We start from the raw sequence: 15,208 nt of genomic DNA on the forward strand, positions 1-15,208 counted from the left end.
ACATTATTCAGCCACACCTCGACAGTTTGTTTCCTGATCATCACATCTACGCCATTTCTGCCGAACAGAGAGAGACGAAATAATTGTCTTTAGTGCTTTCAATGCATAAACATTCGTTGTGTCCCTTAAAACAACTGTACGAGCTTAAAAATCGAAATCTTGGGAGCGGAAAGTCTGCTCTTTGAACAGGAGTACTGGGATATCTATGACTTCCACGTACAACGAACAATACTTACGTAGACATGTTGAGAGTTCTGCAAGCCACAGTAGCCCACCTGTAGAGCTGATGCTTCGGAAGAATTAACTCCAATACCCAGCCATTCATCGTCGTGATAAATTTGTAATGTGCCGGAATCTGTACCAGTTGTATGGGTGAGCAACCGAATCTGCCCTTCTGTAGCTGTACACAAAGTATCCACCGCATAATAAATTTAAAACGCATAGCTCGGTTTAACTAGTGCATAGATAAAAATTGCACCTGGTATCTGCACCTGGTATAAGTCATTGGTGTTTTGAATAGGTCTGAATTCATTTTTATCTGATTCATGTTTCGCGCACTGTCAGTGGAAAAGGCTACAGGTAGACAATGACTGTTAGATCTCGATCTAGTTGCGATCACGTCTGTATCGTTTTGCTGTGGTCATTGTTACAGGACTCAGGACAACACGAAGAACACTTACCATTTGCACATGACAAGGCGAGGTACCCTTGGTTATCACACGGGTTACCAATCATGCTGTATTTGCAGAAACCACTATCTGATCCTTTCATGGGTATACAATACTCGAGATTGAGTGCCTGCCTGCCAAAGTCCCCGCCACTGTATAGTCCGGTGTAATACCGTGCATCCGTACTGCAAAGAGATAACCACTACACCTCGGACACATGCCATTTTGTTCATCACTTTTAGAATTCATTCAGTTATAACTGTTACAAGTTATATCAAACAATGTGCTCTTGAAATGTCAATGGAAGTATTTGCTTTCGAATGGTGTTACGCTGATGTTAAAATAAACAATGTTCTGTTTTTTTAAATACCCCCCCCCCCCCTGAGTGTTACTGTCGGAAACTTTTGAGCAGAAGATATTATTTATGAATTTATGACTCAGACCGATTACTAACTTGCTCACAGTGACAAATATTCTTTGGGAAACCATACTTCCCCGTTATGAGGTTGATGATGAAGTAAGCCAATCTAAAATATTCGTCAACAAAACCTAGTTTTTTTCTTTTATATACATGGGGTAAAATTTCTTTCCAAAATTCTTGATTATCAGATGAGAAGTGTCACTGATCTTCACATTTAGCTTTCAAGTGCCGTAGCGGTGTCCCTGCTATGTATACGTTCAAAGCCTTGTGTGGATTAACAGTCTAGCTGCACTACAGATTAATGGCCCACTCATGAGCTAAACTATGCCCATGGTAAATTTGCCAAATTTATAAAGGCACAAAATATGCAGGGTTGATAATTTACAAAGTCTTTTTTTTTCTAAGGGACTACAATACTCTCAAACGGGAGACAAGACCGACAGGCAGGACTACACTATCTGACATCTGGCGAGAGTCAGGGACAACAATAGATTTTTAATCCCGTCAAACTCTCAGATGGATGGCAAGACAGGACAATAGTACTCTCAGACGGGTGGCGAGACAGTCAGGGACAACAATACCCTCAGATGTGTGGCAAGGGAGACAGGGACAACAATACACTCTGTCGCGTAACAAAACAGGAAGAGGCGATAATATATTTCAGCAGTTGGCAAATCAGACGTGTGACAAAACAGATAGGGGCGACACAACTCTCTGACATGTGGCAAGACAGACAGAGACGACCATACTCTCTGATGGATGGCAAGACAGAGAGAGACGACAATACTGACGTGTGGCAAGACAGTCAGGGACAACAATACTTTCAGATGGGTGGCAAGAAAGACAGGAACAACAATACTCTCTGTCGTCTAGCAAGACATGTAGAAACGACAGTATATTTAAGCAGATGGCAAATCAGACGGGTGGCAAGACAGACAGGGACGACACAAATCTCTGGCGGGTGGCAAGACAGACAGCGACAACAATACGCTCCAACATGTGGCAAGACAGCGACATTAATACCCTCCGACTCATGGCAAGACAGGTACAGACGATAACGTATTTCGGCGGGTGGCAAATCAGACGGGTTGAAAGACAGACGAGAGAAACGGAAATATATACTGTACTTTCGCACAGGTTGATAAAGGGAGTATCTGAAACACATAACGGCGAGTTGAATCTAACATACCTGGGTGATCCCATAGCATGGCAAGCCATCTGAGCAAATCCTATGTCGTTCGCCGTGTCGCACACAGGTCCCCAGGCACCGCTAATATTGACATCCAGTCTCCCAATAGTTTCGTTATCATATTTAGATAATCGGTATTCCAAGGCTGTGAGAATAATGAACATTTAAAAATGTGCAGTAGTTAAAACATGTACATACTGAACTAAAGGCGAAGAATTGTAGTCCCATTACCTGTATATAACAAACAGTACGAACTAGGAAACATCTATCTTCCTGAGGGAACTGCCTTCTAAGGAAAAGAGAAGACAACGTTGAGATTTATAATCGTGGCCAGGTCTGTGTAGCATAAGTACTTCTGTTCTAATACTGCAAAGTGACATATTCTTGCGTACTGCGTAAAACAACAAGAAATAAAAATAAATCTAATGCTACAAGTATTTCTATTATAGAAGGAACTTTCTTGGACTTGTTTACGAAATGACTTAGTTACGTTTTAATGATTGTGAACTTACTATGCCATAACTTGTAAGAAGCACGTACCTTCGTCCTTGCAAAAGACTGCCCCAATGGTCAAGTATGTTATACCGGTTGAATCCTCACAAAACTCATTTGTATTCGTCGTATGAAATTCACAGTCAGTCTTATTTTCTGAACATGTTAATTTAAGCTTGATAGCACGTGTGATTCTCCGCTTGTAGATATTCGGGTACATAACAAGGGGGCTCGAGCTGAAAAATCAACAGATTCCTAATCGTTTTGTCAGATACATGAAATGGATATTCGACCCGAAAAAAGCAATAAAAATTCCTACACTATTTATGGGGGATTAGATTTATTTATTTGTCTAATTGTTGTTGAACTCCAGATTCTGAAGTTTTTGACTTATATGATGGCGTTCAACTTTATAAATGAAAGAAACTAGAGTTCTGGAATAAACTTATGATCGTTTGCGTGTTACTGACGAACTTCCCCTCGCATGACGTCCAAATATTCACACCATACTACATCGAGTGTTGTAGACCGCTTATTGTCACTAGGGCTCCCCAAAGAGTGAGACAAACGGATTAGAGCTGAACAAGGAAAAATGACGGATCTATAATCACATGGTAAATGCGACCAATGCACATTTTACAAAATTACCCCCTGGTTCATATATTCGCTTCTTTTCATTACAAGGACACACGAGGTCACAGGTAATTCGTGGATTCCTCCGCTGTCTATGCTACATTGGCTGGTGGTTCAAAAGTGTATTAACAGTTTATCCAGACCTAAGTCTAAATACCAGTCTTTTTCTAATACAAATGTATAATGTGATTTAAGTCCAGACTAAAATTTAAACCGGGCTTAGCAGCTATAAATACATCTTTTTCTTGGTTACAACATGCGGCTGAGGAAGACGTCTGCGTGTGGTGTCACGTCAACCGTGGGAAGTTCGTCAGAAAGATGCCTGCCAAAGATCACGGGTTTATCCTGTGTATTGCGGTTCCTTGTACGCGTGATTCTGACCACCATAATAGAATAGTATTAGTGGAAAACTGTTAAACAACAATCAAAATAAATCAATACAAATTCGTACACTTGTTGCATATTTCGGATACACTTTCTGATTTGTGTTGTAATTTCTATAAAAAATGCTAGGCTACTTTTACATATTTATATATTTGACCATAAAATAAAATACATTAATTTTTTTTAACAGATTTAGTCTGTCGGTATATCAATTGTTCTAAACAAATAGATCTTTTCGAACTCATTGTCCATTGTATAGACATTTCTTGTTCCTATTCTAGATGATTATGCCCACGTTATGTAGAAACTAAACCCATGCATATGTACTCCTAGCTCCTGATAAACTCAAAATCGAACTCTCAAGAAACTCTCAGAACCAGATTCGTGTCACTGTTACTGTAATTTTTTAAAGAGCGAAGTGAGATTTACATCTTCCATCTGTCAGTGGGACCTGACCTAGACTAGCAGGTTACACTACAGCGGGAACATATATCACTGAGAAAATGTATTTCAGGCTGGATGAATTGTAGCATTTTTAAAACTTAGATGTTGTCATGCTCCGTCCACCATCATAAGGAAATTACAACCCTAGAATAATTCACCCTTTCGATTACAAGGGAGACTACTCCGTTGACCCGATTTCCCGATAATGGTGGACGAAAAATTCACCACTAGTATTCATGTTTTGGTTCGATTGTCTCTACAGAGGAATGTCACAACTGTTTGCTGCCGGCCTAATCGGGGCTGGATTCGTACCAAGAATTATCTCTAGGATTTGTTTCGATTTATATATTGCGAAAATATTATAGAGCTGAAACGTATGTTGATCTAACATAAGCTATCAGTATCTCCGTGCATGCTAAAAACTACAAGTAAAACAGTCGGGCCACACATTTTTATATTGAGGCAGCTCTACAAAGACGATCGTATGCTGTAGTATATTTTTATATCATTTTTATTTTGAACAAGGCTTACCTGTTTAAACCCAAACTCTTACAAACTGTTCTAGCCATAATCCCGTCAAATATGTTATCCACACACACGGGGTAATTGTGCACTGAATCACTCACCACGACGAGCCCGTCCCTTGCATTTCCATATTCTAACAGAAAGCTTAATCCTGAAACATCGACACCAGCGAAAAAGTCAGATTGTCAGTGATGGCATGACAAACGGTGGATTCGTATAGGATTTAATACATTAACCTACAAAAACATGTATGCTGCCATGCGTAAACATTATGATTCAGGGTTTGTCTCATTATAGTGCTGTTAGTACACATGCAGTCCACAGTCGACGGGTCCACAGGTCTGTTAAACCAAGAGACGGTAAACGGAACCAAATTTGCACCTGGGAATTTACAGAATCTACAAACACTATACACATTATCTGCACAATATGATAATCTAATGAAGAAACTTAGCAGAACTGACTTTCACAGCGAAGGTATATCTGTCTATCGTTGCTCTGAGTGAATGACTTTCTGACAGTTGGGCACTTAGACAGGCTCGTTTCATTGCCCACACAGGTGATATCAAGGGACAGATGATTAGTAGATGGAAAGCCATTATTGTGGTAATATGTCCAGTCACTGAAAAACAGCAAACACATATGCATTCAAAAGATAAAAAAATCACACTAAACACACTAAGACAGTAACATTTCCAATATTAATTTTATATTTATGGACGATTACTAGAAAAGTTTGGTGCAGCGATGTTCATCACCTCACTGGGTGGGTGGACTTGCTGCCTGGATCGGACACGCTAAAACTGATCTAAACTCACTGGTGTTAAGCTTTATGCACAGATGCTTTCCGAGCACCAGACGTTCAAACCATAAACATAAGAAAGATTTTATATCCAGTAAATTGGTTGAATTTACTCCGTAGAAAATGGTCTTTTCATTGTCGCCGATAAAAAGCAAACACATATATATGTCTACATAATTTCCATCATTTTTAATTTCCTATGATATTTATACTTTGGAGATTTCCTCCTCTGTCCAATTTCAGAACAGGAAAAGTACAACAGGCCTATATTTAACATCTTCACAGATCAACGTCCCATGTTCTGGTCACAAGTGTTTGTCAGGTAGCTCAACTTACAACCCAGGTTTGTGTTATGCGTCTTAGCACGTGGCCCTGTCTGTGCGAAATTACTGTGGCTTATTTTAAGGTGAAATGAAACAAACATTTGACCAGATTAGATAAAGGCATATTACTGGCTTTGATTAAGAGCCATAGAGACGTCAATGAGGACATGCGTCACAAGGAAACAGCGCTCATGGATTTTTAATCAGGGAATCATTTACTTCAGAGCTGGGTATCATAAAACTAGCCGTGAAAGAATGCAAAAACGCAAGCAAAAAAGGAACTGACTTTAAAAAACGAGAAAGAAGCCTAACTGATAGAGGAACTATGAAGAATTAAAGTCAACGTGTTAGTGTTATGATTTCTTAACACCGTGACATCTAACAGAGAGAGGAACTATGAAGAGTTAAAGCCAACGTGTGGTTGTTTTGATTTCTTCACATCCTGACACCTTTATTGAATCTTTTGCTTTGTTAATAGCCATCTAATTCCAAATCAAAAAATATCCCGTCTTGGGATAAAATATTCTTCTAGTTGAAGAGCTGGTTTAAAATAAACCGCTATGGTGCATTACAGATTAAATTCTAAGCTTGTCTTGAGGGTCATTTGCATGCTTAAGCTTCCGTTGGGCATACGCACCAAATGTGTAGATAGCAGCAGTTCATTCAGAGATATATTTCCAGGCGATCTCTAAGCCTTCCATGTAAAGCCACCTACACTTTACTGTCATTTTGTATTGACATTAGATAGCAATACGTAAGCCGTCAACATCCCCGATGACTCCCGTTAAAACCCGCAATATCCGCGTGGAATTTCACATTGAAAAATAGGCATAAACAATTCTAAAAATTCAAAGATTACATATTATATGTCCAAATGTCGGTTTGATCCATTCTATGTATAGGGTCAATAAAATCCACTTTTATACTCGTTAAAACAAGCAGTACACTGGTAGATTATCTGAGAATTAAACCTGACCCTTTATAGAAGAGATTGAAATTTTCGGAGGTTAGACTGTAACTTATACTAATTCAGCTTGGTGCATCGCGTGTGTAATTTAATCTTATGTTGAAATGATCTTAATCCAGTTGAAGGATTAAAGGGCAAGGCCAACGGCTTTTGACTTGGTTTCAGTTGTTTCTAGATCCTCTTTCATAAACACAAAACCCTCAGATACTTAAATCAATTTTAATATAACCGATTAATGAACTAATTTATAAAAAGGAAGTGACTCACGTGGTGCGTGTAGTCAGTACAATAGCAACATAATACTATGTCAGCATATACACTGTGTGGCGATGATGCATCTGTAGTGAAAGCACAGGTGTGTTTACGTAACTTAGTTTTAAATGTAGGAAGTCACGTGAATATATTATATGTTATTTTAAGAAACGGAATTTCAACGGAATATGGCCAACTTAGACAAATCATATGGTGTCTGACGGACGTATGTACGTACCTGTCAATCCCCAACAACCAGTTTAACGTGTGTTCAATGATGGTCAAGTTATTTGAAGTTTTGGGTTTTGGGTGAAGGAAGTGGGGATCTAGCCCATGGTCTCACGAATATATGATATATGCATGGATCTAAACGAATGATGAATTAATCTTCTTGTTCCGCTGGTACATTTATTTACTATTCTTATTAATTTCCCATTTGGTTGATTTTATTGGTATAGTGTGTATTTTTTTGCTGACAATATATTTAGCGTAAACTATTATCCGATTATCTCAGTAAGATAATATTTCGTCGCTGTTATTCCATAATATTTGGAAAATGCAAATCCATAAAAGACGGCTTGAGAACGGATTCCGCACCCACTTATAGACATATATAGGTGAATGTATATAAGATAAGTATGATGTAATATTTACTTATCCCGAGTCAAGTAGCACCAAGGCCAAGACATTTTTTATTTGATTGTATGTGCCAAATTTGACAGAATACAGGCACTCTTAAGAATGAGTTTGTCAATTCGGGTAATAGGTGATCAACGAATGAAGGAGGGGGGGGGGGGGGGCGTTGATACAATAAACTTTATAGCTGAGAAAAATTTAGGTCTATGCAACTCGATCACGTCAGGCCTCCTAGAAGGTAGACATAGTGGAATAAGGCCTCGCTATGCTATACACTGCAAGGTTTGTATAAATGTAAATAGACAACGAGTTAAATGATGTTAGTCCAAGTATATTCACCCTGAATGACAAGCGTAATGATCGCTGGCTAAAATACGGCAGTCAAAACACTAGCAGTACACGGTACTCATTCCAGTCTAAGCTACGGAGTCCGTCGTGTCCGAGGAAGATGATATTTGTGTCAGTGTAGGTCTATAAACAACGACCAACACGTGTCCACGTGCTGCTTAAATGTGTTTGAAATGATGGATACATTTTTGTGTACAGCTACAGCACACCTCTGGTTCAGTGCCAGACAGTGTATGCTGACAGTAGGTTTGTGTTGTTCTTGCACCAAGTGTGTCACTTCCGTTTTAGAAATTAGTTCATCTCTCATCTCTTAATTCATCTCTTAAATTAAATCTGATTTAAGTATGCCCGGGTCTAGTCTAGAAACAAACGAAGTAAAAAATCGTTAGTCTTCTCCTTTAAGCTGGGTACAGGCGTACTCACGCTGGATCTCCTAACTGCCGACATAAAACCTTCTGCTCCGGAATGCCTAACGAAGACACGGTTAAATTCTTCCATTCATTGTTATCGTAGACTTGCAAGTTACCAAAATACGTAGATCTTCGAATGAGGGGTCCTGCTGAAAATATATCTGCACATAGACATATTGTAATTTTATGTCCTCGACTAATTCACCCTTGCATTTATATTTATATATATATATTTATATATATTATAAAGAGCGATATATATGCGAATACACCAGACGGTCAATTTTATATTAAGAATCTTTAATTTCACCTCTTTAGACGATCAGCATGAAATATAAAGTATTTAGTGCTGGTTCTATAAGGAGTCCTCTGGTTTTTGGTAATACAATCGATTAAGACATTAAATAACTTTTAAGACCCATGGTTTAGGTAATGAAACGCTTACTTGCAATTGTTTGTTTTTTTTTTCTTTAAAATGTTAAGGTATCTCACACAGAGAAATTTTATATTATTTGAATAATACGTGTTTAACGTTTTAAGACACAGTCATAGAAGAAATCTTGTCCCGCCGCGAGGTAAAATTTCGTTGTAGAGCATGTGCAATATAGGATATGATTTTACAGCATAACACCATGCTGTTGTTTTTTCTCTTTTAACATGTCGCCTCTATTTATCTGTAAAATCACTCATACGCACTGACAGCATTGGCTTTTCTCAGTAACACACGACACCATAAAGTTCATAAGTTTGTCTCCGACAGCAAGACTGTCTCGAGAGACGTCATAATTATTCAGAAAGATGAGGCACGCTGGATGATGGACGGAGTTCAGTGTGTTTTGGCGGATCGGGACACCCTAAGACACCATGTTTGTGACCGACTGCCGCTTTTAAAATGTTTACAACTTTTGATACATGACATGGTATAGGAAATTTATTTTATCTGTTGTAGCTATGATCTCATGACATATGCCTTCAAAGTTTGATGTTGGTAAATTCTGTAATGGAAAAAATGTAACCTATTCGCATGAACAGTATTGTCGACGTCTTTAATGTGTAGAGTTTGTTCTGTACAACAGATTACTCTCCACGCCCACAACCCAATAACCTATGTCATTTCCTTTTGACTAATCATGGCGTCACTCATAGTAATGAAGTCTTGGTCTTGAAAACCTGCTTATGGAATGTAAGCCGATAGAGGACATTTCTCTACTCGCTGTCTAACTGCCTCGCCCTGTTCTGGCTATCGACTTCCATTTTACGGGTAACACCTGGGACTATAAAATAAGTTACATTAGTCCAAGGTGTCTGACGAAAGGCAATTTTGGATGTGACTATGAGTGATTTTACAGAGATTTTAAAGCTGATTAAGGCTTAGTTAAAAGAAACAGACTATATAGTATGTGTCCCGCAGACTACCCAGCCTAAACCTTGTCGGTGAATTAACGAATGACTCCCAGCAACAACCTTACTCTGATAACTGGTTGAAGCTATGTGTCATGACCCAGATATTGTGCTAACAGATAGCCACCCTCTACAACTATAGGAAACAAAATGAACTGTAAAACGTACCGCCATAACCTAAGATAACAATAGCTGACAAATACTTACCGGGTGAAATTTCGGAACAGAATACATTTGCAACACTGATGAGTAGAATCAACACGCAACCTGAAATCAAAACCAACATCATAAAAATACAGCACATCGAGACTTTTCCAGGGCAACAGAGGAATTTAGTCGTTTAGATTGCTAAACCCATGGGTCTGACCCAATTTCGTCTCACAGGCCATTCTGTGGGAAATAGCAGAACTACATTTAGATATACCTTGTCTGAAAAACCATGCTGGAATCATTTCTTATGCCGTCTGTCGCGGACGTAGATGTCGTCTTAGCAGAATACCAACACGAACCTCTAAATGAAGGAACTTATTTCACAATCCACCTGTGTAAGCGCATGCGCTGTATGAGTGAATTGATATATTCAATCAATACTGGTACACTGAGATAGGAGTGCTAATCATATACTAGTATTATCAGGTATTTCGAAAGTTTGATCGAGTATGGTACATAGGTGCTGGGTGTATACGTAGGCAATAGGTCTGAGGTTAACAGTGACGTTAGAAATGATCGAGTAATTTGATGACAGCTTCAGCTGTCTCTGACGTGTTTATTTTTGCTGATCCATCTCCGCCCCCAATTATTAGCACCAGACTGCATACGGTATATGGTTCTGATAGCAGATATTTAGATAACTAGACAGTTTTTGTATATCAGTTATAAAATCCGTATGAATCAGTTCATATACATACTAGTATCTGGCGCTCAAAGCTCAGACTTGAGCGCTCAGTGTTTTCTTACGAACTCGTGACACTAAGTTTTCAAAATGACACAGGTCTCAAATAAGAGCTCAGAGTCAGCTGAAATTTGATGAGGTAATCAATGGAGCTGATATTAAATACTCACCAAACAAAATAAAAAACAATATCTGTTTCAGTTTAAAACAATACATCAAAAACTTAGTTACCTAATCTGGCACACAGTATTACCGCAATACGCTAAAAGTGTTAACTGCAAGCTGTAATTAGCTCTCTTGAATGTGTCACAAATGAAAGTAACTTTCTGTCCTCCTGAATATGCACTCACCGGACAAGCACTCAAACAACGGAAATCGAATTATATCACAACAGGTACACATAGACATTGAACTGGAAAACTTGGAACACAGTTCCAATAGATCTATGTCCTGAATCAACGTCGAGCACTTTAATTTAACAGTCACCTTATAAAGTCAAAAAGCCAGAGAATAGCAGCGATCGAGATGTTCCATTCGTCTGGATTCTGACTCAGAGCTCTTTAAACTCTCTTCACCGTTAGACAAAATAAAAACCTTCTTAAAACCGATTAATTGCATTTAACTTTAACACAGAGATTCCTGTATTACCATTCTGACAATTTATCGGCGTCATCATGGACTATCATACCATTCATATGCTTCACGGTTCGGCATGGGTTATTGCCACCACCATGAGCTATCATACCTATCCGTCAGACATAAATTATTGCCATTAATATGAACTGTCACACCAAACCAACACCATGCTATCAGACCTCAGTTATTGTCATCACCATGAACTATCATACCAACCCAATGCCTAACCGTCAGACCTTATAGTTGTTGCCTTCACAATGAACACTCATAAAATCCGATAACTTACCATCAGATTTTAGTTATTGTCATCACCATCAACTATCATAACAATCCACTAGCTTACCGTCAGATCGTAGCTGTAATATTAAACCGATTCCATGTCTTTAATTTTTAAATAATTTTAATTATTGTCATCACTATGAACTATCAAACCACCCGACGTCATGTTTTAGACCTTAGTTATCGCTATCACCATCATCATACCAATCCAATATCATATGGTCAGACCCTAGTTTTTGTCATCAGCACGAACTATTATACCAGTCCGATACCTTACCATTAGACCTTAGTTAGTATCATCACCATGGACTGTCATACCAACCAATACCTTACCATCAGTCCTTAGCTATTGTCATCACCATGAACTATTATACCCATCCGATATCTTACATTAGTTAGCGTCATCACCATGGGCAGTCATAGCAATCTTACCACCAGACCTTAGCTATTGTTGTCACCATGAACTTTCATATCATTCCGAAACTTTATCGCCAGAGTATACTGTCATCATGATGACCTATGATATCAAACCGACCGCATGTCTTTAGACCTTATGGTCATCACCATGAACTTTCATACATATCATACTATTCCGATACCCTACCTTCTTGTCTGAGTTATCGCCATCACCATGAACTACCACACTATTCCGATACCCTACCTTCTGGTCTGAGTTACTGCCATCACCATCAACTACAATACTATTCCGATACCCTACCTTCTGGTTTGAGTTACTGCTGTCACCATGAACTACCACACTGTTCCGATACCCTACCTTCTGGTCTGAGTTATTGCCATCACCATGAACTACCACACTAATCCGATACCCTACCTTCTAGTCTGAGTTACTGCCATCACCATGAACTACAATACTATTCCAATACCCTTTAATGCCATCATCGTGAACTACCATATTATTCCGGTACCTTACCTTCTAGTCTGAGTTACTGCCATCACCATGAACTACCATACTGTTCCGATACCCTACCTTCTGGTCTGAGTTACTGCTGTCACCATGAACTACCATACTTTTACGATACCCTACCTTCTGGTCTGAGTTACTGCCATCACCATGAACTACCATACTATTCCAATACCCTACCTTCTGGTCTGAGTTACTGCCATCACCATGAACTACCATACTATTCCAATACCCTTTAATGCCATCATCGTGAACTACCATACTATTCCGGTACCTTACCTTCTAGTCTGAGTTGTTGCCATAACCATGAACTACCATACTGTTCCGATACCCTACCTTCTGGTCTGAGTTATCACCATCACTATGAACTACCATACTATTCCGATACCTTACCTTCTAGTCTGAGTTACTGCCATCACCATGAACTACCATACTGTTCCGATACCCTACCTTCTGGTCTGAGTTACTGCTGTCACCATGAACTACCATACTTTTACGATACCCTACCTTCTGGTCTGAGTTACTGCCATCACCATGAACTACCATACTATTCCAATACCCTTTAATGCCATCATCGTGAACTACCATACTATTCCGGTACCTTACCTTCTAGTCTGAGTTGTTGCCATAACCATGAACTACCATACTGTTCCGATAATCTACCTTCTGGTCTGAGTTATCGCCATCACCATGAACTACCACACTGTTCCGATACCCTACCTTCTGGTCTGAGTTACTGCCATCACCATGAACTACCATACTATTCCATTACCCTTTAATGCCATCATCGTGAACTACCATACTATTCCGGTACCCTACCTTCTAGTCTGAGTTATTGCTATCACCATGAACTACCATACTGTTCCGATACCCTACCTTCTGGTCTGAGTTACTGCCATCACCATGAACTACCATACTATTCCGATACCCTACCTTCTGGTCTGAGTTACTGCTGTCACCATGAACTACCACACTGTTCCGATACCCTACCTTCTGGTCTGAGTTATCGCCATCACCATGAACTACCATACTATTCCAATACCCTTTAATTCCATCATCGTGAACTACCATACTATTCCGGTACCTTACCTTCTAGTCTGAGTTATTGCTATCACCATGAACTACCATACTGTTCCGATACCCTACCTTCTGGTCTGAGTTATCGCCATCACCATGAACTACCATACTATTCCGATAAACTACCTTCTGGTATGAGTTACTGCCATCACCATGAACTACCATACTATTCCAATACCCTTTAATGCCATCATCGTGAACAACCATACTATTCCGGTACCTTACCTTCTAGTCTGAGTTATTGCCATCACCATGAATCACCATAACATTGCAAAATACAGCTACATTCAAACTTAAAGGAGAACAAAACATAACAATGACGCCAAAATCAGATGAAAGAGTTAAAAACTTATTCTAAAAATGGTCTTTTATAATATTTGTGTATGGTGGGTGCGTCTTGGTATATATCGCTTTTGAATTATAATGTCCTAAATAAGGATATGATGCATGGCTAATAAAATTATTTGAATGCAGTTTGTTACGACCCAAACCGTCTGTATTATAAAGAGATGGCTTGTGCGAAATACACGACAGTTTAGCCGCACAAAAAAGTAACCTAAACCAGCAGCTCTGTCAAACAAACATGAAATTTCTTGGTTTTAGGCTGTTCAGTTACAAGCTGATGTTTAGAAGCATGTGATATGTCATTAGGTGTACAATGATCTGATTCATCATTATCAATGCAGTCGCCTTGAGTAAACATTTGTGTAAGAAATGTATCTTGTAAGTCCGTTACTGTGTTTTTGTCGTCATCAGAAAGTTTGTTTGACATAGACCTCGTTACAGCACAAGAGGGATACAAATCTGGAATTTCTTTCTCAACAGGATCCAGTTTGATTTAAACAAGGTTTATCAGTCACAATAGGATTAACCATTACTTTGTCACCAGCAAGATCATTATCAAGTAGTAGATGACTTAAAAGGCAAAGTAGGCCTAATGCCGACAGTAACAGGACCCGAAATAATATCTGAGGACAAGTCAGCTTTGTGAAGAGTCACAGATTTAAATTCAGCAGAGCTTATACCTCTAATAAATACATTTGATTCAGAATATGACTCATCAGAAAATGGCAAAACATCTTGTAACAATAAAGACTGAGAAGCTCCAGTATCTCTTAATACCCTGATCTTTGTATCACAAGACATGTCATTTTTTAAGTGAGAATTTACCGTTACAAATAAATGGCTCGAAAACTTTCATAACATTATCCTGTGAATTCTGTGTACACTCTACTGGTGGAGTCTTAACATAATCAAATTCATCAACATTGTTCACCATATCAGACTTTTTAGCAGTAACACACAAAACAGTGGGCTTGGAGCCACCCTCTTGTTCTTGCCTTCTCTTTAAAGCATAACAATTTTACAAAACATGGCCTGGCTTCATACAATAATTACATGTAACCCTGCTAAACTGCCTATCAGTAAATGTATGGTCAGACCTTCGTTGAGTAGTGTTCTAATTAACAGGTCTTCTTTGCTCATCTGATTTGTCAAAATTTTGAGT

At 38.9% G+C, this 15,208-nt stretch overlaps 1 protein-coding gene across 1 annotated transcript; it reads right to left on the minus strand.

The window, feature by feature from the left end:
• Positions 1 to 3: 3 nt before the first annotated feature.
• Positions 4 to 10,439, minus strand: LOC135461427 (scavenger receptor cysteine-rich domain superfamily protein-like). Its single transcript, XM_064738527.1, has 10 exons — positions 10,320 to 10,439; positions 10,103 to 10,162; positions 8,508 to 8,643; positions 5,221 to 5,378; positions 4,763 to 4,907; positions 2,819 to 3,006; positions 2,279 to 2,423; positions 681 to 853; positions 237 to 400; positions 4 to 57 (listed from the first exon to the last, which is right to left on the minus strand). The coding sequence occupies exons 1-10, from the start codon at positions 10,345 to 10,347 to the stop codon at positions 4 to 6; spliced, it is 1,251 nt and encodes a 416-aa protein (XP_064594597.1). The 5' UTR covers positions 10,348 to 10,439.
• Between the last annotated feature and the right edge of the window lie 4,769 nt (positions 10,440 to 15,208).

This window comes from Liolophura sinensis, chromosome 1, assembly GCF_032854445.1.
Source record: "Liolophura sinensis isolate JHLJ2023 chromosome 1, CUHK_Ljap_v2, whole genome shotgun sequence".
Taxonomy (NCBI): domain Eukaryota; kingdom Metazoa; phylum Mollusca; class Polyplacophora; order Chitonida; family Chitonidae; genus Liolophura; species Liolophura sinensis.

Coding starts and splice junctions, on each gene's coding strand:
- LOC135461427 (XM_064738527.1), bottom strand. CDS start 10,347: ATGATTCCAGCATGGTTTTTCAGACAAG. Junction 2,424..2,818: donor AGTCTTTTGCAAGGACGAAG/GTACGTGCTTCT, acceptor TTATTCTCACAG/CCTTGGAATACCGATTATCT. Junction 401..680: donor CGCCTTGTCATGTGCAAATG/GTAAGTGTTCTT, acceptor CTTTGTGTACAG/CTACAGAAGGGCAGATTCGG.